At 47.0% G+C, this 23,539-nt stretch overlaps 1 protein-coding gene across 2 annotated transcripts; it reads left to right on the top strand.

Moving 5' to 3' along the window:
• The first annotated feature begins 607 nt into the window (after positions 1-607).
• LOC133773249 (histone H3.3A) lies at positions 608-23,527 on the top strand. Of its 2 annotated transcripts, none has more exons than XM_062210469.1 (4): positions 608-702; positions 2,219-2,369; positions 3,517-3,670; positions 23,465-23,527. In XM_062210469.1, the coding sequence occupies exons 2-4, from the start codon at positions 2,242-2,244 to the stop codon at positions 23,510-23,512; spliced, it is 330 nt and encodes a 109-aa protein (XP_062066453.1). In that variant the 5' UTR covers positions 608-702; positions 2,219-2,241; the 3' UTR covers positions 23,513-23,527. The 2 variants fall into 2 exon arrangements, with proteins under 2 accessions (XP_062066453.1, XP_062066452.1); XM_062210468.1 differs by lacking the exon at positions 23,465-23,527 and adding an exon at positions 9,063-9,589 and having other exon boundaries at positions 617-702.
• The last annotated feature ends 12 nt before the right edge of the window (positions 23,528-23,539 follow it).

The following is a 23,539-nucleotide window of genomic DNA, read 5'->3' as shown; positions in this document are numbered from 1 at the left end:
AGCAGGGGCGGGACGCCGTCCGCTCCCGAGCTTCCCGGCGGGGACTGAGCTCCACCGGGGCGCCGCGACCCAGCCGGCCGCGTCCTTTCCCCCGCCCCCACGCCGCCAGGGGCACCTCGGGGGCGCGCGCCGGGGACCGCGCGGGAGTGGGGCCGGGCCCTGCCCCTCCCGCCGCGGCCCCAGGCGCCCGCAGGACGGGCGTTGATCCGGGCCGCTGCCTCGTGCCCTCCCCTCCCCTCCCCCACGCTCCCCTCTACGCCCCAAACCCGGGCCTGGGGGGCTCGAGGACGTGTGCGCGCAGAGCAGGGTCGGGGGCTGCGGGGCCGGGGCGGGCGGCGGGCGGCGGGAGCCGGCGGCCCCTCGGCGTGTCTTTTGTGTTTGTACACACACGGCGCGAGGCAGCCGGGAGGAGCGAGCGGGCGGCGCGCGGGGGAGGAGCGAGCGCGCTCCAGCGAACGGGCGCGCGGGGGGAGGGGCGGGGGCGGGGCGCGAGCGGGGGCGCGGGGGCGGAGCCGAGCCTTCCCTCCATTGTGTGTGATTGGCTGGCGCGCGGCGCGGGGGCGGGGCGGCGTGTGTTGGGGGATAGCCTCGGTGTCAGCCATCTTTCAATTGTGTTCGCAGCCGCCGCCGCGCCGCCGTCGCTCTCTAACGCCAGCGCCGCCTCTCGCTCGCCGAGCTCCAGCCGAAGGAGAAGGGGGGTAAGTTTCCCCGTCTGCCCGCCTCCCCGGAACCGAGCCCCGCTCGCCGTCAGCCCCGAGCCGGGCCCTGGCGGCGCCGAGAGGGGACCCTCGGCCCCTCCGGCTTAGCCCACAAACTTTTTGGCCCAGAAATGGAGGTGAAGAGCGAGTTTGCCTCTTACCTCAGGCGGCGGCGGCGGCTCCCCCGTCTCTCGCCGCCTCAGCCCAACAGCAGCAACCGCCGCGGCGCCGAGCCTGCTCTCCCTCCTCCTCTCCGCGCCCCCAGCTCCTCTTTCTTCGGTGAAATCCCGCCCGCCGTCCCTTCCCCGGACCCCAAACCTTCACCACGACCCGCGCGGGCCTCTCCCCTACCGCCCCCGGGCCCCGGGCCCCAGTTTTCGGGCGGGAAAGGGGTGGAAATCGCCGCCGCTTCCCACCCCGGGGTAACTCGCTTTTTGCTGCCTCCCCACAGTTGTTGCTAAGCTTCACCATCTTGTCTCTCTTCTCTGGTCACCGACCATATTTTTTCCCCCGTTTCTCTCTTCCCCATTTTGAAAAGGAGGAAAAAAATTTTAAAAGAGGGACATTTTTTTCCTTTTTTGGAGAGGCGGAAACTTGATGCATTTGAAATGCAAAAAAAACTTTTGCATTTTGGAGGGCGGCACGTGGCAGGGGATTGGGGTATTTTCGAGCGATTTGGTGTTTTGTCTCTTCGCAAGGCAATCGGATACGTTTTGCGATTGTTTCCATTTTGTTCTGGTCTGGGAGCCGAGTTGGTGGCTGCGCGAGGCGCTGGGAGCGAGGCGGGCAGACTGGGGGACCCAGTGCCGGGGCCTCGGAGGAGGCAAAACCAAAAGTTTGTGTGGGGCTGGGGTGGACGGTCGGCGGTGTCGGGCGTTAATTAGAGCCCAGGTGCGGGCGCTTTTGATTGCACTGCGAAGCCGCGAGGAGCTGCTTTGTGGAAGGCTCGCCGGCGGTAGCTGCTGCTGCTGCTGCTCTTGTTTTTCTAGACGGCTTTTTGTAACATAAGTGGTAAAGATGCAACACCAAGAATGTTTTTAGATATTTACAGCAGTCCATCGACTGCCAGACGAATTTGGGGGTCGGGGGGGGGGCTGAAACCTTTTTTCCCCTGTAATTTGACTCGACTTTTCTGTGGCTTGTGGCTTCGGTCTTTTGACTTGTTTGTGGCTCGGATGTTTACAGACATTTCTAATTTCTACTTGAATTAGAGAAATTGGATGCAAGGCTTCAGGGGTCTTTTTGTTTTGCCGTTTGCCGCTCACATTGGCGTTTTGAGACGATTGGTATTTTGCTGGCGATTTTCTAGTACTACAGTTTGTTTCGTGGAGTCATATTTGGGTGGTAGATGAAATCTGCACCCGTTCAAATTATATAACATTACGGACATTTTAAAAATACATAAACTGATCATTTCCAGATTTTGGCGGGGTGGGGGAGGTGACAGTGGCAGGAAAACTTTAATGTTGCATATGGTTATTCTTTTTTTCTTTCTTTTTTTTTTTTTTAAACGCTGGTAGGTAAGTAAGGAGGTCTTTATACCATGGCTCGTACAAAGCAGACTGCCCGCAAATCGACTGGTGGTAAAGCACCCAGGAAGCAACTGGCTACAAAAGCCGCTCGCAAGAGTGCGCCCTCTACTGGAGGGGTGAAGAAACCTCATCGTTACAGGTATTAAAGGGAAAAATTGGACAAAGTCTCTCGTGCTATATCCATATAATTTAACAAAAGAGATGGCTAATAGCCAAACTTTATGCTTTCGGGAAGCTGAGATTTCTCCTTTTTACTATTTGCTGTTGCTTGAAGAGAACAATAAATAGTGTTAGGTTTTATCGAAAATGTATTTGATTTTGAAGCAGTGGTCTGACCTAGAGGCCTTAGAGGACTTAATAGAGCATCAACGTTGATGGACTAGATTAACCTCGAATTAGCTATTAGTAATTCTTTTTAAAAATAGTAAAATGCTTTTTCAGTTTCTGAGAATATCCTTCCTTGTTTTAAGCAAGATTAGGTTTTTGTTTTTCGTGAACTCCTTGTTCCTCGTTTGCTTGATTGGTTTCTTTCGTTCTGTATTAGCTCATTTGGTTTTGAAATGCTAAGCAGTGTTGTTAAGGGCATGTGCCATTAGAGGGCAGAAGTTAACCATGCTTAAGTAGCCTCTGCGAATTTTACAGTGAACCTAAAATAAAACCCCATACAGTGGAAGCAGAAAGTCAGAATTAGAGGGAAATTTCTTGTTGACTGTTTTTAAAAAGTATTCAACAAGAAATTTGCCTCTAAAGTGGATGAACCACCACACAATCAAGAGTATTCAAATTATTCTTGAAATATGAGCAGAAGACAAAGTAAAGATATTCTGAGGAACTCAAAATACCACAATGTTGTTTTTAGGTGAAGTTCATTGGTTGTGTTGGTAAACTGGTAAAGGCTTTGAGATGGTCAAGGATATAGGTGGGAATGAGAGTGGTGCTCAATTGAAGCCTCTGGGGGCCATACCTTATTTATTAACTTGATTTATACCATCCCATGCTCTAGTGTATGTTTGTACATGTTTTAAAATGAAAATGAACAGGGCTTTGATAAAGTGCATGCCAGGATTGTACCTTAATCCCGTGCTGTCTACTTGAAGGGTACTGTTACTCTTAGTCGACTTGAATGTTTGGATCCTAAGTGGACCCGTGAAGTTTCATCCTGAAGATGAAGACTAGTTGGCTGATTTACTTTTTGAAACAGTATGGCATTTCTTTAAAGCTGGCCGCTTATCCTCTGTGTTGTTTGCATCTTTAATGACAGTTTCTTTAATGTTAATTTCTTAAAGGCCCGGTACTGTGGCACTTCGTGAAATCAGACGTTATCAGAAGTCCACTGAGCTTCTGATCCGCAAACTCCCCTTCCAGCGTCTGGTGCGAGAAATCGCTCAGGACTTCAAAACAGATCTGCGCTTCCAGAGCGCAGCTATTGGTGCTTTGCAGGTAAAATGGTGAATGGGACGGGGCGATACTTGGGTGGGTGTCCCTGCTGTTTAGCGAGAACAGCAGTGACTCGGAATGCACTTTATAACTTAGTTCTCTCCACATCTGAAGTCGTTTACAGTGTTAGTTCACTGGTGAGGAGGCTTAAGGAAACTTCAGTTCCTCAAGGTCATGTGTATAGGAGATGGAAGTCATAACTTCAACCCATTTGATTTCAAAGCCTAATGCATATCCCATTATGCCATTTAAAAATGTTGACATTGCACTGAAAGCAAATGTGAAAAGACAACTCGGGGTTAATGGATGCTTTGGAATGTTAAGATGGTACAAGACCAGAGAGGTCTATGGTGTTTTGTAAGTCACTGTTTCAGACAGCCGTGACTAGTATACATGGGTTGTTTGAATGTCCTTTGGACCTGAAGAGACAGGTACAGGCGGAGAGAGCCTAGCATGGAGTAGACAGCATTAAGGAATGATGCATGAAGGTAAAAGCATAAAGGTCAAAGTGAGTGGTGGTTAGGATTGGATCTATGATAGGGACAAATGGTGCTTGAAAATGATACGGAACATGTAAAAGGACAGGGATTTGAAGATTTGTGGTTTGCTAAAGGGGACTTTGAACTTTATTTAAATGGGGAGCATGTTGAATTTCATCTTGGCTCCAGAGTGTCAGGAATTTGAGAAATGTCATTCTAGAGGTGGTTATATGGTTGAAGTATTTGTGGCGTATGTCAAGATTGAAACTTGAAATCCCCTTGCGTAAGGTATTTGATTCAGTGTGTGGGTGTAATTGTTACTGTCTCTTGCTTAGGGTAATCTATATTGTATTGGCATTCTTTATATCCCTGTATCTGATGAAAATGTGATTAAGACCACCACCTCCATTAGAATCACAGGGTTGGGGGAGGTGGTTCAAATTATGAGGCACCGTTGCATAGCTGGAACAATCTCTTTGGAGAGGGTCTAAAATTTGCACACACCCATTGGAGGATTTTCAAGGCTGCTGTTGCTGTGCCGGGCTTTTGCTTTATATGGGAGAACGATTTGATAGGTGGATTCTACCCTGCTGTATAATTGGTCGAGCTGTTTCTATGGTTAGTCTAAACTTCATTTGATTGGTGAATTTCAGGAGTAGGTATCCATTAAATTCCCAGTGGATTGAAATTACTGAAATTTCTACTACTAAAATCTTCCCATGTTGTCACTTAAAACTTTTTCAGTTTTAACAGCTAATTATCTTCAGTTCCCATTTCTCTGTTTTAAAGATAGAAAAGATTCCCAAACATTGCTACAAAACTGCTAATTAGGTTTTCTAGTTATTGCTGGGGTTGTGCTTAAAGAACACCACACTATAAAAAGCCCAGCATATTTTTAGCTTAAATGTAGGTAAACTAGCCTTGTAAATTAAAATTACTAAATAATTTGGGTGGTGGACTCTTTAAGATTAATTGTATGTATCAACTTCCACTGTTGCTGTTTCCGGGTTATATATTTATTGAGCATGGCTGTGCTGGTTTTGAGCAAAGTGTTCATATCTGCTGCCTCCAGATCTCTTGGCATCAGATAGCTCTGTCCTTTATTGATGAAAAGATTTTTTACAAGCTTTTTGTTGTATGTATTTTATGCATACCTTAGTTCTCAATATACACATGATTTGGGTATGGAAATAGGGTGGTAGCCATTGAAATAGAATTCCAAAAGTTGTTCCATGTTTGGTTTTTACAGTTAACAACTTTTCTAATATGGTAGTTTCCCCTTGACCGTGGGAAGAATAGTAGTACCAGGACCCTCAGCACTGAATCTCATGTACAAGGGTACTTCAAAAAAGTTGTAGGAAAATGGAATTTTCAAGTAAATTTTAGTGTGAAAAACTTGAAATCCTTGTAAGTACCCTCATACTGTTCTGTTATGTATATCTTACTAAAGAGTTTTATTTCTGGAATTTCCATGTAATATTTTGGACCATGAAAAACAAAACAAAAACAGGGAGGGAGTATTGGCTACTGTACACTAAAGGGGGGGAGTCCAGTGAGAATGGTACAGGATTTTTGCATCTGCCATGATTGTGTATTAACCTAGAGCTTAGTCTTTGTCATGTCTAGACTTTGAACTAAAGTAACTTTGTATTAAAAATAGACACTGGAGTTTTGAAATAGGTAAGAGTCAGACATTGAATAGACTCAGTGTTGGAAATTTGTCCCCTAGTTGTAAGATGTGTTTTCTTTTTCTGTTATCTTAAAATTGTGTTCATTGGGTCTTCAATTAATATGGTGGACTTTGATTCTCTGAATGTACAGCCTTAGTGTTTGAGGAACTGTAGGATATTTGCAGAGGAACTGGAAATGTATGGGTTACGGTCAGACCCTCTCTGAGTATTGAATCTTCCCAGAGCTGACCAGACAGGACCCTTGTAAGCTGTGTTCATCACTGAGAGCCCTAGCAGCCATAGGCCTATCTGAGTGATCCCAGACAAGCCCACAGGTGATCCCAGATTGTGGTCTCAGACCCATGGTACCTGTTGGCTTGTCCACATCAGCTTGTGCTGCATTTCACAAAAGCACTCTGGTTTGCATAATCCTAAAGTGCTGGATATAACAAAAGTAAACTGGCTTATTGCCTGGAGAATTTCAATTCTAGTTCAATTGTGCACTGTGAACCTCTATAAAGAGTAGGCTATAAAACGCAGTGGTATCCAGACTTCTTTACACACTTTTAGACTAACCTGAGAGTGAATCCCTGAATAATGAGGACTTTGGCTTTTGACAGCTCTGGAATAGAAAACAGGGACTAATACATAGAGTAGGTATTTTAAAATTAGGGTGGGGGCCGGCACTGTGGCCTAGCAGGTAAAGCCGTTGCCTGCAGAGCTGGCATCCCATATGGGTGCCCGTTCAAGGCCCTGCTGCTCCACTTCCAATCCAGCTCTCTGCTATGGCCTGAGAGAGCAGTGGAAGATGGCCCAAATCCATGGGCCCCTGCACCTGCCTGGGAGACCTGGGGAAGGCTCCTGGCTCCTGGCTTGGCTTCGGATCAGCGCAGTTCCGGGCATTCTTTTCAATTGGGGCGTGAACCAGCAGATGGAGGACCTCTCCGTGTGTAACTTTAAAATAAAAAAATAAATAAATCTTTTTAAAAAAATTCGTGTAAGATCTCAAACATACTAGCAAATAGTGGAGGTTTGAGAGCAAGGCATTGTGAGTGAAATGAGACCTCTGATCAGATAATTTGAGGGCGTTAAAAGAAAGCTGGTACACTACAAGGTCAGTGTGAGTGCCAAGGAATTAGGGCTTCTAGGTTCCCTTCATTGGAGACAGGGGCAAGGGGAGTGCTTTCTTTGTCCTTCATGGAATAGACAGGTTGAGCTAGGCCTTAACAGGTAGGTAAGTAAGACTCAGACATTGATAAATAATAAAAGTTTGTAGGGGCAGTAATATGTGAATGGAACAATTTTTTTTTTTTTTTTTTTTTTTGACAGGCAGAGTGGATAGAGAGACGGAGAGAAAGGTCTTCCTTTGCCATTGGTTCACCCTCCAATGGCCGCCGTGGCCGGTGCACTGCACTGATCCGAAGGCAGGAGCCACGTGCTTCTCCTGGTCTCCCATGGGGTGCAGGGCCCAAGCACTTGGGCCATCCTCCACTGCCTTCCTGGGCCACAGCAGAGAGCTGGCCTGGAAGAGGGGCAACCGGGACAGAATCCGGCGCCCTGACCGGGACTAAAACCCGGTGTGCCGGTGACACAAGGGGTAGGATTAGCCTATTGAGCCGCTGCGCCAGCCAAATGGAACAAATTTTTATAGAAAAGTCATAAGGCCAAAAAGCATGAAGGTGTAAATGTGAATGAAAGAATATAAACAGTTTGGAGTTAATCAAATGTTGGTGGTTTTAAAGCAGAATCTCAACAGTCTTATTTTATTGCCAAGTCAGTGGGATTTTTTATATTGTTTTTGTAGAAAGCATATCTGTATTGCTTCCAGATTCCAAAGTGGATTTTTTTAAATAATGTCTTTTTTTCAAAATGAGTAAATAGATGTTTACCTTTTCTGAAAAGTTTATACTACTATAAGATACGCTGACAGTTTGCCTTGTTAGTTTTTAAGGGAAGCTCTTCTTTCCTTAACATGCCAAATGCTTTTGAATGATTCGTGCAGCCAGCAGTGTTTGGTAGGTATAAGAAGATGCCTTGAAAGAATCTCATCATCAAATGGGAAAAACTAAAGGGACTGGTGTTAGTTCTAGGGGACAACAAGTGCTCTTAGAGACTGAAGTACATAAATGGAAGGGACTGAGTAGGGAACAAGGGCACATCTAGGAATATCAGATTACAGTATCAAAGAGACTGATGTGTGATGTTTTGGGACCTATATGTACTCTTGTGATAAAACAAGTGTAAAAGGAAAGGTAGTGGGAACAATATAGTAGAAACCAGTTGTCAGCCATACTGCACTACTTGGTGAGGCAAAGGTTCAAGAGGATATTGGTGTGTGAGTGGGTTGCAGAGTAAGACAGGGTAGAGTAGGCTAATTGGATTTGATGCAATTCCCGCCCCCCCTTTTTTTTTTAATTTTTAGAGATTTATTTATTTGAAAGAGCTTGAGAGAGACCTTCCATCCACCAGTTCACTCCCCAAATTACAGTAATGCCAGGGCTGGGCCAGACCGAAGTCAGGAGCTAGGAGCCTCATCCAGTTCTCCCATGTGGGTGTCAGGGGCCCAGATACCTGGACCATCCTCTCCTGCCCTCCCTTGCAGGAGCAATTGGAACACAAACTGGAGCCCATATGGAATAGTGGTGGTTTTACCCGCTATGCCAAAGCAACAGCTCCTACAATTCCGTTTATAAATTTATATGCGTGATAATGTTAGAAGAGCTTAAAGTGGACTGCTTGTTTTGTTCAAGACATTTCACTTTACTAGAAATCATATATTAACACCAGAAAAATTAAAAGCTTCCAGGTGTGTTTGTTTTGTTTTGTTTTGTTTTAACCTATTTGTTTGAAAGAGGTATAGATCTTCCATCACTGGTTTGCTCCCCAGATGCCCCACAACGGCTGGGGCTGGGCCAGGACAAAGCCAGGGACTTCCTCCAGGTCTCCCACGTGGTGGGTGCCAAGGCCCAAGCATTTGGGCCATCCTGCTCTGCTCTCTCGGGCACAGCAGTAGGGAGCTGGATTGGAAGCTTTACTACCACGGTGCCAGTTTCAAGTAACTTGACTTGTGTGTCTTGATAAGATTTACAGGTTTGAGCTTTTGACTTTTCGTAGTCTGCCTTCAGAGTTCTGTCCCACAGATGTTAAAATTTAAACATTTGGGATAATTTAGCATGATTCATATACGTGTGTCTTCAACTATTGAAAATAAGATGATTAATCACTTTTTCTTCCTTCTGGTTGCAGGAGGCAAGTGAGGCCTATCTGGTTGGCCTTTTTGAAGACACCAACCTGTGTGCTATCCATGCCAAACGTGTAACAATTATGCCAAAAGACATCCAGCTAGCACGCCGCATACGTGGAGAACGTGCTTAAGAATCCACTATGACGGGAAACATTTCATTCTCAAAAATTTTTTTTTCTCTTCTTCCTGTTATTGGTAGTTCTGAACGTTAGATATTTTTTTCCATGGGGTCAAAAGGTACCTAAGTATATGATTGCGAGTGGAAAATAGGGGACAGAAATCAGGTATTGGCAGTTTTTCCATTTTCATTTGTGTGTGGATTTTTAATATAAATGCGGGGACGTAAAGCATTAATGCAAGTCAAAATGTTTCAGTGAACAAGTTTCAGCAGTTCAACTTTATAACAATTATAAATAAACCTGTTAAATTTTTCTGGACAATGCCAGCATTTGGATTTTTTTAAAACAAGTAAATTTCTTATTGACGGCAACTAAATGGTGTTTGTAGCATTTTTATCATACAGTAGATTCCATCCATTCACTATACTTTTCTAACTGAGTTGTCCTACATGCAAGTACATGTTTTTAATGTTGTCTGTCTTCTGTGCTGTTCCTGTAAGTTTGCTATTAAAATACATTAAACTATACCTGCTTTTGGTCTTTATTATCAACCTTACCTATGTGGTTCACTCATTGTCATATTCAGGATAATCTTAGTACCATGTGCTTTGACTGTCACCTGCTATCTGAGACATAAGTCTGTATTTGAGGGATGCGGAAAGGATAAGCGTGGTGTGGAAAGGAAAGAAGCTGCTGCTGGTCTTTTCTAATTGTTCAAAGCATGCAGAGAGTAAATCTGTTTGCAGAAACCATATCTTAACTCTGGATATGTTGTGTTGTGAAGCTAATTCTCAAACCTAGCTAGTCAACAGGATCACCTCAAAATACTTAATTGAATTTATAAGTAGTGAAAGTACGTTTATAACCAAATACTACATTATTAACATTAGATGTTAACAGGCTCATCATTGTTTTGGAGACTGGCTAGTTTAAGATGCTGTGTGTTTGTTAACACTGAAGTTACTGAATCACTACTAGTTACTTCTTAGCCCTGTTTATTTACCACTGGAATGATTGATGTTGAGGATAATGAACCTTTTAAGATGTGCTATGCATTCCTAATATACTGATGTTTGTAACATTTGGGTGTTTGTAATTTTGCTCTATAAATAATGTGAAATGCTAAGCATCAATAGGCTAAGAACTGACTCGTGTCAGTAAGACACAACAGTTAGTCCTTTGCATATGGTTTTATAGGCAAACACTGATATTCTTAGGGTTTTTAGGCAAGAGCATCTATTTTATTTATTCACTGTTTAGTATTTTCTCAATACAAGCTACTAAAAGCCAGTAGTTGCTGTTGGATGTCCCTGTGTGGTCCAGTTTTGGTTGTGCGAAGGGATAAATGGTAAGACTTCATGAAAAACACTTTTTGAAATGGTTTCTTAAACATTTCGTTTGAAAGGCAGAATGACAAAAGGAGAGACAGACACTTGCTGGCTCAAATGTGTTGAACCAATCTGAAGCCAGAAGCCAGAAATCCTATGGTGTCCCATGTAGGCAGTACAGACCCAACTATTGGGCCTTTATTCCCAGTCTTGGGAGCATTATTGCAGGGAGCAGAAGCAGGATGCTGCCATCTCATGTGACAGCCTAACGTGCTGTACCACAATGCCCAATCCAAAAAAAAAAACCAAAACTTTAAAGATTGATTTATTTGAATGGTAGCTACAGAGAGGCAGAGAGAGAGGTTTTCCATCTGTTGGTTCACTCCCCACTTGTCCACAATGGCTGGAGCGGAGCCAATTAAAGCCAGGAGCCTCTTATGGGTCTCCCACACACAGGTGCAGGGGCCTGAGGTTTTGGACCATCTTCACTGCTTTCCCAGGTCATAGCAGAGCTTGATCAGAAGTGGAGCGGCTAGGGCTCGAACTGGCGTCCATGTGGGATGTTGGCACTGCAGGCAGTGGATTTATCCGCTATGCCACAGTGCTGCCCCCCAAAAAACTTTTTAAAAGGCTTATTTATTTGAAAGTCAGAATTACAGAAAGAGAAAAGACAGAGATTACATCTACTGGTTGACTTCCCAAGTGGCTGCAATGGCCAGGGCTGGGCCAGGCTAAAGCAATAGCTGCTTCTGGGTCTCCTGTGTGGGTATATGGGCCCAAACACTTGTGGGCCGTCTTCCATTGCTTTCCCAGCTGCATTAGCAGGAAGCTGGATCGAAAGGGGAGCAGCCAGCACTTGAACTAGCATCCCTAGTGGATTCTTGTTCTGCCGGCAGTGGCTTTACCTGCTACACACGACACCAACTCCCGAAAAAACTCTTCAGAAGGGAAAATGAATGTCTCAGGTAGAGGAGAAGACGATGTTACCTGTGCAATCTGATGGAGACTGGTTTTCTTGTTATTTGAGAGTTAAAGGGAGAACAGGTCTTGCATCCACTGGTTCACTCCCCAAATGGCCACAGATGGCTGGAGCTGGGTCTCTCCAAAGCCAGGGTCCAAGAGCTTCTTCAGGTCTCCCACATGGGTGCAGGGGCCTAAGCACTTGGGCCATCTACTGCTTTCCCAGGCCCTAGCAGAGAGCTGGATAGGAAGTGGAGCTGCCAGAACACTAACCGGTGCCCATATAGGATGCTGACGCTGCAGGCGGAGGCTTGGTCTACTACACCACAGCACTGGCCCTGGAGGTTGATTATTTACAGGTAGAAACTAACCATCCTTAGAGTTACTGCCATTAGTCTCAAACTTTACTGCAGAAGTTTCTTCTCGGGGCTGGTGCTGTGTGGCAGGTACAGTGCTAGCATCCGATACTGGCTCGAGTCCCATCTGCACTACTGATCCAGCTCCCTGCTAATATCCCTGGGAAGGCAGCAGAAGCTGGCCCAAGTGCTTGGGCCCCTGTGCCGACGTGGGGGACCTGGCAGAAGCTCCTGTCTCCTGCTTTTGGACCAGCACTGCTCTGGCCATTTCAGCCATTCTGGAGGGTGAACCAGTGGATGGAAGGTTTTTGCCTTTCTATAACTCTGCTTTTCAAATTTTTAAAATTTTTTGTTCGTTTGTTTGTGCTGTGGCTTAGTGGGTAAAAGCTGCTGCCTGCGGTGCCAGTATCCCATATGGGCTGCTCCACTTCCAATCCAGCTCTGCTATGATGGCCTGGGGAGGCAGAAGATGATGACCAAGTCCTTGAGCCCCTGCCACCCTCATGGGAGACCTGTAAGAAGCTCCTGGCTTTGGCTTGGCTCCAGCCTTTGCAGTCATTTGGGGAGTGAACCAGCAGATGGATGACCTCTCTCCTCCTTTCTGCCTCTGCCTCTCTAACTCTGCTTTCAGATAAATAAATACCTCTTTTTTAAAAAAGATTTACATATTTTTTTGAAAGAGTTACAAAGCGGAGAGGCAGAGAGAGGTCTTCCATCCGATTTTCAAGGTTCAGCTTTTCAAAGATGAAAAACCTTAGAAAATTGTAAGAAGAATTTTAGGTGAATACAAGTGCACTTGAAGGTAGTGGAAAGATGGAATTAAATGATAAGTTTGGTGCAAAATAGTTTGAAGTCTTTTCATAACATCTTCAAAAGTTCATGAAAAATGTGTTTTAGGAAAAAATTATAGATTTCCAGTTTTCGCACCAAGATTTATTTTAAAATTCCATTTTCCATGAACTTTTGAGGTATCCTCATATGTCCTAGAAAAATCAGAGGAATATTTGTAAGATTTTTAGGGGGGATTTGGAATTGTCATTTCCTAAATTGAGGGAAAACTCAAATTACCTATTCCAGAAAGGTGAGCACGTGGACAGTATTCAAGCTCTTGCTCTTATCTGGACAGTATAGAATCTGAGAAACTAAATTCAAATTTCAAGTATGCGGCAGGCCTGGTAAGTGTGAAGGATGCAAAGGCATGGTCCAACTCGAATTCTCAGCGACTCTAGGAGGTGAGCATTATTAGATGTCGGAGAGGTGATAAAACTTGCTCCAGGTTACACAGGAAATGGAGGAAGGTGGACTAAGTCCACAACTATGCTGAAGTGTGATACATGCAAAAATACGAGAGCAGTTAGCTTTGCCAGGGATTATACAAGTCTTATACAAGCATTAGTAGAAACGAATAAGGAAAAGGGACAAAATCGGGAATGAGGGTGCCAGATTTCAGAAACCACAAGGAAGGCCTGTGTGCAATCAAACCCAGGCTGCTCACCCACTGCTCAGTCCCGTGCTCCCCTCTTCAGTTTCCCCTTCTCACCTTCATTTCTCTTGGCTGTTCCTCCAAAAGTGCATCCAGAACTTTGCCCTTATTGCTTCTACCATCCTGGTCTGACCTGCTAGGGAATAGTTAGCATATCTGCAACCCTCTATCCATCTATCCATCCCCTCAAGTTTCTTCCACACAGTCCCCAGGAAAATGATTCTAAAATAGGAATTGTTTCCGGTCATCTCCCCACTGAACAATATTCAGCAGTCTCTCTCACAAACTGAATAAAATCCAAAACAGTCACTGGCTCGTGAGGCCCTGATGTGATCTGGCCTTGCCACTCTGCTCTTTCAACAACTTGTGCAGCCAAATGGCTTCTCTGAAGCCCACAACTTTATTTCCTTAGTATGCATTTGTCAGGATCTGAATTTACCTCGTAATTTTTTTTTTTTTTGGGGGGGGGGACATAGTGGATACTGAGAGAGAGACAGAAAGGTCTTCCTTTTTGCTGTTGGTTCACCCTCCAATGGCCGCTGTGGCTGGCGCATCGTTCTGATCCGAAGCCAGGAGCCAGGCGCTTCTCCTGGTCTCCCATGCGGGTGCAGGGCCCAAGCACTTGGGCCATCCTCCACTGCCTTCCTGGGCCATAGCAGAGAGCTGGCCTGGAAGAGGGGCAACTGGTTAGAATCCGGTGCCCCAACCAGGACGATGCCCCAACCAGCGAGATGCGCCGGCCGCAGCGGCCATTGAAGGGTGAAGAACCAACAGCAAAAAGGAAGACCTTTCTCTCTGTCCTTCTCTCTCTCACTGTCTACTGTGCCTGTCAAAAAAAAAAAAAAAAACCAAAAAACAAAAAACCTCCATCACCTTAATGTGTGCTAACTTATTTTGAGGAGTAAATGTAGATACATATAAAAACAAGCCCAGTAATAATTGCTATATAAGAATCTAAAATTGTTGGGCCGGCGCCGCGGCTTACTAGGCTAATCCTCCACCTTGTGGCGCCGGCACACCGGGTTCTAGTCCCGGTCGGGGCACCGATCCTGTCCCGGATGCCCCTCTTCCAGGCCAGCTCTCTGCTGTGGCCAGGGAGTGCAGTGGAGGATGGCCCAAGTGCTTGGGCCCTGCACCCCATGGGAGACCAGGAGAAGCACCTGGCTCCTGCCAACGGATCAGCGTGGTGCGCCGGCCGCAGCGCGCTACCGCAGCGGCCATTGGAGGGTGAACCAACGACAAAGGAAGACCTTTCTCTCTGTCTCTTTCTCACTGTCCACTCTGCCTGTCAAAAATTAAAAAAAAAAAAAGAATCTAAAATTGTTAAAAGCAAACCAACATACCTATTGTTCCTTGCAAAATTGTAAGGAAAAATCTGACTGCAAAATTGCAATATTTCCAAGTAGGATCCCTGCTGAACAACTCTTGCTCTTGCTGTTGAGCACTGGTCTCACAATGAAATAGGACTAGGTGGGTACATGTGGTAACAAGTGAGTGGGATTAAGAAACCTCAAGTAAGTTGTGAATACTTTTCCACTGTTATTATTAAACACTTTGGATATTTCTGGTCTATGAGGAAATAAATGTGTTTTTAAAGGAAATGTTTATTTGCAGTATATCTTCACAGTTAGCAATTCAGCCCTTAGAGCCCAACTGCCACTCCTACACCCAGCATCCCATGCCTCCTACATTCAGTAAGTATTTATGGAGCACCTTCTGTGTATCAGGCACTGTTATGGGGATACAGAAGTGAACCAATGTCCCCAAAAAGGCACATTCTATTGATAAAAGGAAGCAAATACAATATATAGATTATTAGTCGTAAGTGCTAAAGAGAAAAGTAAAGAAAGGATAAGTGTGATGCAAGGGAGGTGGGTGTTGGAAGTTAGGGTGGTGGTGGGGAACCACTGAGTGTTTCAAGTAAACTGAAGAAAATGAGTGGGTAAGCCACCAGGATGAAATGGTCTCAACTTCTGTTTGAACAAAATCACTTAATCTGCCGTGTGGAGAATAATAGACTGAGGGCAGTAAGGATGGGGTAGGAAGGAAAACCAGTTGGGAAGCCTTTGCAGTAACCTAAACATGACTTGGGTGGTGGCATTCTGGGTAGGTTACCTAGGACTTGCTGATGGATGTGGGCATAAGAGAAGGGTTCACAGTGCCACATCTGGGGCCCAGGAAACTGTAAGAATAAAGTTGTTATTGCTTGAGATAGAGAAGACTGAGGGGAGTCGTTTTGGAGGAATACAAGACACTCATTTTGGACAAGATTGAGATGCTTCATTGGACTTCCCATTGGAGATTTCCCATAGCTGTTGAATATGAGCTTGGGGCTTAGGAAAGAGGTTTGGTGATAAAAATTTGGGAGTCATGGCCGGCGCCGCGGCTCACTAGGCTAATCCTCCGCCTTGCGGCGCCGGCACACCGGGTTCTAGTCCCGGTCGGAGCACTGGATTCTGTCCCAGTTGCCCCTCTTCCAGGCCAGCTCTCTGCTGTGGCCAGGGAGTGCAGTGGAGGATGGCCCAAGTGCTTGGGTCCTGCACCCATGGGAGACCAGGATAAGCCCCTGGCTCCTGCCATCGGATCAGCGCGGTGCGCCGGCCGCAGCACGCCAACCGCGGCGGCCATTGGAGGGTGAACCAATGGCAAAGGAAGACCTTTCTCTCTGTCTTTGGGAGTCATCAGCACATATACAGACTTATCGCCAAGAAGGTAGATGAGATTACCAAGGAAAGTAGGGAAGAGGTCCAATGACTGAGGAACTCAATATTCGGACGGGAGGTGCAGAGACAAGTGAGTAGTGTGAGAAAGAGAACCAGGCACGTGTGATCTGAAGAAGTTGCTCCAAGGAGAAGTGGAAGTGCTCTACAGTGTCAAATGCCATGGATCAGTATGGTCAGATCTGGGAGCCGTCCAAAGCATTTGACAGCATGGAGGTAAGTGGGGATTCTATTAACAGTTGTGGTGAGATAGAGGAAACAAAACTGACTTAAATGAATTCGAGATTGGGACTGTAATAATTTCATACCGTCAATAATAAGGCAAACTGGTGTTACACTTAGGACACAACATAGCCTAAATATTGAATAAAAAAAATTGTTTTTATAAAGAGAAGGGGAGAGAGAAAAAGCTGGAACTGGAAGCTGTGCCCATATGGGATGCCAGCATTGCAGGCAGAGGCTTAACCTACACTATAGCACTGGCCCCTTAACCAAAATGTTTAATCTGAATGTAATCATGAGATTCCAGATAAAACCAAAATGTAAGACATTCTACAAAACAGTTGGCCTAGACTCTTCAAAAGTATAAGATAATATGGGGGGGAGGGGCAGCACTGTGGCGTAGCAGGTAAAGCTGCAACCTGCAGTGCTGACATCCCATATGAGCGCTGGTTCTAGTCCCAGCTGCTCCTCTTCTGATCTAGCTCTCTGCTATGGTCTGGGATAGCAGTAGAAGATGGCCCAAGTCCTTGGGCCCCTGCACCTGCGTGGGAGACCCAGAGGAAGTTCCTGGCTCCTGGCTTTGGATCGGCGCAACTCTGGCTGTTGCAGTGAATTGGGGAGTGAACCAACAGATGGAACACCCCTCTCTCTGTCCTCTCTCTCTTTTCCTCCCTTTCTCTCAGTGTAACTCTAACTTTCAAATAAACAAATAGATCTTTAAAAAAAAAAAAAAAACAATATGGGTGAATATGTTAAACAACCCATTGGAGCCCAAGTTTGTTTTTTTGAAGTCTGTTAAAAGGAAGTTATTAGGATAATTAGGGCAATTTCAATATGGGCTATGTATTAATGTATAAATTTCAAGTTTCTTAAGGGCATAATGATGGTATTTATGATGTAAAGGAGAATGTCCTTTTTTTGAAGAGTTGCATGCTTAAGTGTAAGAGTCATGATGGCAGGGCTGGCGCTGTGGCATAGCGGGTAAAACCACTGCCTGCAGTGCTGGCATCCCACATGGGTGCTGGTTTGAGTCCTGGCTGCTCCTCTCCTGATCCAGCTCTCTGCTATGGCCTGGGAAAGCAGTGGAATATGGCCCAAGTCCTCAGGCACCTGCACCCATGTGGGAGACCAGAATAAGCTCCTGGTACCTTGCTTTAGATCTGCTGCTCAGTTCCAGCCCTTGTGGCCATCTGGGGTGTCTCTCTCTCTCTCTTCTTGCCTCTCTGTAACTCATCCTTCAAATAAATGTCTTTTTTTTTTTAAGTCATAATGGTGTCAGTTTAAAGTATGTATTTAAAAAACAAATGAAAAATGTTAATAATTGGTAATTTACATGAAAAAATATTTAACTTTTTTTTTTTTTTAAGAAAGTTGCTTATTTGAAAGCCACAGTGACACAGAAAGAGGGAGAGAAAGAGAAAGAGATCTTCCACCTGCTGGTTCACCCCCTAAATGGCTGCACCAGACAGGTCTGGGCCAGCTGGAGCTAGGAGCCAGGGGCTCCATCCTGGTCTTCCACAAGGGTTGCAGAGGCCCAAGCACTTGAGCCATCCTCCACTGCTTCTCAGGTGCATTAGCAGGAGCGGCCAGGACTGGAATGGCATTCTGATACGGGATCCTGGTGTCATGAAAGCGAATTAACCCACTGTGTCTCAATTTAACAGAATTTTTAATGGAACTTGAAAAATTCATTCTGAAGTTCATCTGCAAAAGAAAATAGGCAATGGCCAAGATATTGTAGAAAAGGAGAAAAGATTTTCTTTAAACAGATGTCAAAATGTATTGTAAAAGTGCAAATCTTGGGGCCAGCATAGTGGGTTAAACCACTGGCTGTGATGCTGACATCCCATACGGGCACTGGTTCATGTCCTGGCTGCTCCACTTCCAATCCAGCACTTTGCTAATGTGCCTGGAAAAGCAGTGGAAGATGGCCCAAGAACCTGGGTAACTTTCCCCACATGGGAGACCTGGATGAAGCTCCTGACTCCTGGCTTCCTGGCTCTGGTCTGGACCAGATCCAGCTGTTGCAGCCATTTGAGGAGTAAACCAGTGGATGGATGATCTCTCTCTCCCTCTCCATCTCCATAATTCTGCCTTTCAAATAAATAAATCTTTATTTAAAAAAAACACAATATTTAATATTTATATAAGATATTAGTGAATCAGTGGAACCAGATAAATGGTCAAGAAACAAATCCAAGAATACAAGGGCATCTAAGATATGGTAAAAATTGTGTTAAAAATTATCAGCGGCTAGCATTGTGGCATAATGGGTTAAGCTGCTGCTTGAGATGTTGGCATCTCATATCAGAGCACTGATTCAAGTCCCAGCAGCTCACTTTGCTTCTTATCCAACTTTCTGCTAATGTGCCTGGGAAGACAGCAGAGGATGGTCCAGATATTGGGCCCTTGCCACCTATGTAGGAGACCAAGATGGGATTCTAGGCTCCTGGCTTCAGTCTGGCCCAGGCTTGGCTGTTAGAGCCACTTGGGATGTGAACCTGTAGATCTCTATTGTCTCTGTCTCTATTGTCTCTCTCAAATAAAAACTTAAAAAACAAACAAACAAACAAAAAAAACCAAAAGAAATATGTGGGTTTGAGTCTCAACTCTGCTCCTGATTCCTGTTTCCTGCTAATGGGAGAGGGTAGGTGATGGCTCAAGTTATTGTGTCCCTGCCACTCAGGCAGGAAACCTGGATTGAGTTCCTGGCTTCCAGTTTCAGCCGGGCCCGACCCCAGTTGTTACAGGTATTTAGGGAGTGAACTGGTAGATCTGAGCTCCGTCTCTCTGCCTCTCAAATAAATAAAAATAATTTTTAAAAAACTTTAAATTATCAGTGAACTATGAAATTTTTAGAAAATGAGATATTTGCACTTTATTGAGGGGGTAATTATATTACTATTTCACAACCCCAAAATGAATTTAAATTTACTTAAAAGGCTAACTATCAAAGATAAGGTTAATATAGTGACTACAAAGGAAATAAGAGAGTGGCTTAATCATTTCCTTCAAAAGCTCCACTTAACCTATCCCCTAAAAATGCAGATATACAATGGTAAACATAAATATTACAAAAGTAATATTGTAAAAGTGAGAAATTTAACACCTCAGATGTCCATCAGTAAAGCAATGTCAAAGTTGAATCTTATGGAGTGATATTAAGTAATATATGGATCAGGCTTTGAGCCTTGTGGTTAAGACACTCATATCCCATATATCCAGCTTCCTGCCAATGCAGACCCTGGGAAGCAGTGGTGATGGCTCAAATAGTTCGGTTCCTGACACTCACGTGGAAGACCTGGATTGAATTTCTGGTTCCTGGCTCTGGACCTGGCCCAACCCTGGCAGCTGTGGGCATTTGGGGAGCAAACCAGAAGGTGGGAACTCTGTCTCTCCTGTTCTCTGCCTCTCAAATACATAAAGCATTTTAGGGAAGAAATCTTGTGCTGAGGCAGGCCTTGTGGCACAGTGGGTTAGACTGCATCCCATGTCAAGTTCTGGTTTGAGTGCTGGCTACCTTGTTTCTGATGCAGCTTCCTGCTAACCTGCCTGAGGCAGAGGATGATAGCACAAGTACTTGGGTTTCTGTCACTCATGTAGGAGACTCAGATGGAAATCCTAGCTTCTGGCTTCCCATATTGTAAGCATTTAGGGAGTGAACCAGGGAACGGAAGATTCTCTCTCTCTTCTCTCTGTGTGTGTGTCTTCCTGTCACTCTGCCTTTCATATATATATGGTTTTTAAACAATCTTGTAGCTGTTAAGAATGAGGCAGAGAGACCTACCTATACATCCTGATATGGAAGATTTCCAAGCTCTGTTGTTAAATTTCAAAAGCAAAATGGAGAGGGGCTGGTGCTGTGGTGCAGCCAGTTAAGTCACCGTCTGCAACACTGACATTCCATATTGAGCTCCGATTCGAGTCCCAGCTGCCAGGAGCCAGGAGCCCAGAGCTTCTTCCAGGTCTCCAACATGAATGCAGGGGCCCAAGGACCTGCACCATCTTCTGCTTTCCCAGGCCATGGCAGAGAGCTGGATTGGAAGTGGAGCAGCCAGATCTCGAACCGGCGCCCATGTGGGATGCCAGCGCTTCAGGCAAGGGTGTTAACCCACTGCGCCACAGTGCAGGCCCCTCAAATAAATCTTAAAGAAGCAAGCTGTAGAATACATAGAGCAATTTCCTTTCTATGAATTTAACAACATTAAGTATGGATCTATATGTAGTTCTTATCTACAGATACTCTATACACAGCATAGGGGAGGTCTGGATACACATCACATTGGTAACAGCAGTAGCCTATGGGGACCAGCATTTGTGGAACCTCGGATATTCTGGCAAAGAAGCCACCCACAGGCATGGCCCTCAGAGCACTAGCAGTGCTTTTCTAAGATATTAATTTAAATAAATATTTATTTATTTAAAACTCAGACTTACAGAGAGCGGGGGGAGACAGAGAGAGAGGAGTCTTCCATCTGCTAGTTCACTCCCCAAATGACCACAACAGCCAGGGCTGGGCCAGGCCAAAGCAAGGAGCCAGGAGCTTCTTCCAGGTCTCCCACATATATAGCAGGGGCCCATCTTGGGCTTTCCCAGGCCATAGCAGAGAGCTGAATCAGAAGTGGAGCAGCTGGGACTTGAACCGGCGTCCATATGGGATACTGGCACTGGAGGTGGCAGCTTTATCCATTATGCCACAGAGCCGTCCCGTATACCAGTCTTTAAACAGCAACCACTGGTGGAACGTGAGCGCATTTCAGATGGCTTATCAGTGAACATTTTGAAGATTTATATAGTAAATGATCTAGTCAAACAAGCATCGCCCATCAAACCTGTGTTTCTAAGTTTAGAATTTGAGTCGGGCTACAAACAGGAATTAGCAGTTGAGTTTTACAGGTAGTGCTGCAAAGGCAAAGCCAATGAACGGCTGGGGCTCCCAGGAGAGGACGTATGGAAAATGCCTGGCACAGAGCCCGGCACACACAGTGAGGGTCGGCTCATCTTTGGCCATCATCCTCGCTGAAACGAGCAGCTCTGATTCCGAGTGTTGGCGAGGGAGACGGAGTGCAGAGAGTGTGGGTGGTGGATGTCACCAGCCTCGGATATTCTCAGTGCACGCCAGGTCCGGGCTTAGCCGGTGGCTTCACTGCCAGCAGAGCGAGGGCAACGTCGCTGGCTCCAGACTGGACAGCAGATGGCCACACATCAGGTCCTTCCTGCCAGTCCCGGGCGTGTCCAACTCAGTGGCCGCAGCGGCCGGCCAAGGACAGCCTCCTGAGGAGCGCTGCCCCCAGTCTCGTGGACGAGGAGAAAAGGCTGCCCCTCCAACCCCTCCTCCGGAGCATGGTCACGGTTGGGGCCTGGAGAACTGAGGGTTCGGGGCCGTTCAGGACCCCTACCCTTGGCCCCGGGAGGGCGTATCCTACCCATCCTCTGCGCCTCCCTCGCTGGTGTCGCTCGAGAGCGGGTTTTTCCTTTTTCATGAGTTTCTGAAGTTGCCTCCTAACCTGGGCGTTCTCCCTCGGGCTCGCCCTCCTCACCCCGAGGGGCCAGAAACAACTTTCCGCAACGCTAACCCGAGTCGTCGAGCCACACACTTCCGCCGCGGCCACGTGACGCAGCCCCGCCCCTGCGCCCACTGACACGCCCCCACGGAGTCTGTCACGCCCAGCAAAGCCCCGCCCACCGTCGGCTTCCTTCAGCGGCGCTGAACGCCAGCTGTCCAGACGTTACCGAGCCCACGCCGCCAGGGTTCCCCTCTCGACCCAGCACCCCCACACACACACACACCGTCCTGCCCGCCGTGACGCCCGCTCCTGGGCCTCGGCCTCGTCTGGAGTAGGGCCTGAAGCCGCCGCGGGCCCTCGCGCCGTGCGGCCTCTTCCTTCAGGTGAGGGCCGCCGGCGCTGACCTCCGGCCCGGCCGCGTGGCCGCCTCAAGCCCGCGCGCAGGAGCTGCGGCCCCACAGGTGCCGCTCCGCCTCCCAAGCCGGCGGGTGGACGTGCAGTTTGCCAGCGCGGAGACCGTGAGCCTGGGTCAGAGTCTCTCCAAGCGGCGCAGGGAGCTGCGGTCCCCCGCAGCCAGGAGCAGGCGATCGTCTTTAAACCGCCTGGCCTCGCGCCGCCTGGATCGGGCGGAAGCGGCGGGAAGCAGCTGTCGGAGGATCGGCCCGGGATGCGCACAGCCCCCGCTGCCCAGCTCGCCCCGGGGCGTCCTGAAATCAGCTTTGGGGTTCCCGGAGCTCGCTTTTGCTTCAGGCGCCTGGCTGGGAGCTGGGAGAAGGGATGGCCCGGCCTTGTCTGGGAGGGAGGCCCAGGAGCGGGGCTCGGCCTGAGACCCGTGTCCCGCGCCGGGGGAAGGGGTAGGCGGACGGGCAGCCGGCCAGCCGGCCAGGGTTACCTTCAGTAGGGCAGCTGTTAGGACGCGGGACTTCCACAGCTCGGGACCAGGGACCAGGTGGCTTCAGGATTGGCTTTTACTCAGGAGTCAGCCACATAAAAGTGGGGCAAAGTAGTCAAATAGGTGGTCCCTGTTGCCTTGTGGAAGAGGGAATCCTAAATCCTAGAGGAACTGGTCTTGGGGACCCCCAGAGGGGGAAGGGTAGCAGCTCTGGAGGGGGGACTGCTTCACAGGGCTTCTGAGAGGCCCTGCCCAGTCTCTGTGGGCTCTGAGAGGAAAGGCCTGAGGGAGGGGACCCTAAGGGCAAAGAGCACCGCACAGCAGCCTGGCCCTGGAAGCTGTAACGGACTGTTTTATACACCTGAGACCTTCACCTCCCAGCATGGAGCCCCTGACAATGAGTACTAGAGAAAGAGCAGATCCAGACTTTGGGGTATTCTCTCAAGGGTGGGGTACAGGGAGAGAGAGAGGTTGCATCCCCCTGGTGGGGAGTTCAGCTACCTTCCCCAGCCATCAGGGATCTCCCCAGAGCCTGCCTTCTGCTCTGCGAGGTGGGAGGTGGCGGCGTGGCAGACTTCCAGGGCCCGCTCTTGGGAAATAAAGAACAATGGCACAGCCTAAAAGATTTCCAGGGACTCTGAAGCTTAATATTGAAAATCATTCACAAACCATTCAAAGAGGGGTGTTTGGCTTCATCTTTAGGGTGAGCAGATGTTTTTGAATATTTTCTCCGCCGTGTGCCAAGCACCACAGTAAGCCTGCATTCTCACACCACCTCAGCAACCCCGAGCAGTAAGTATTATTTTCTCTGTTTTAGAGACACCGAAGCTGGAGCCCAGAGCAAGGAAATGACAGGCTCCAATAATACAGCTATTACACAGCGGAGGCACAC

The sequence above is a fragment of the Lepus europaeus genome, chromosome 14, assembly GCF_033115175.1.
Source record: "Lepus europaeus isolate LE1 chromosome 14, mLepTim1.pri, whole genome shotgun sequence".
NCBI lineage: Eukaryota > Metazoa > Chordata > Mammalia > Lagomorpha > Leporidae > Lepus > Lepus europaeus.
This window is presented reverse-complemented; position numbering and strand designations above follow the sequence as displayed.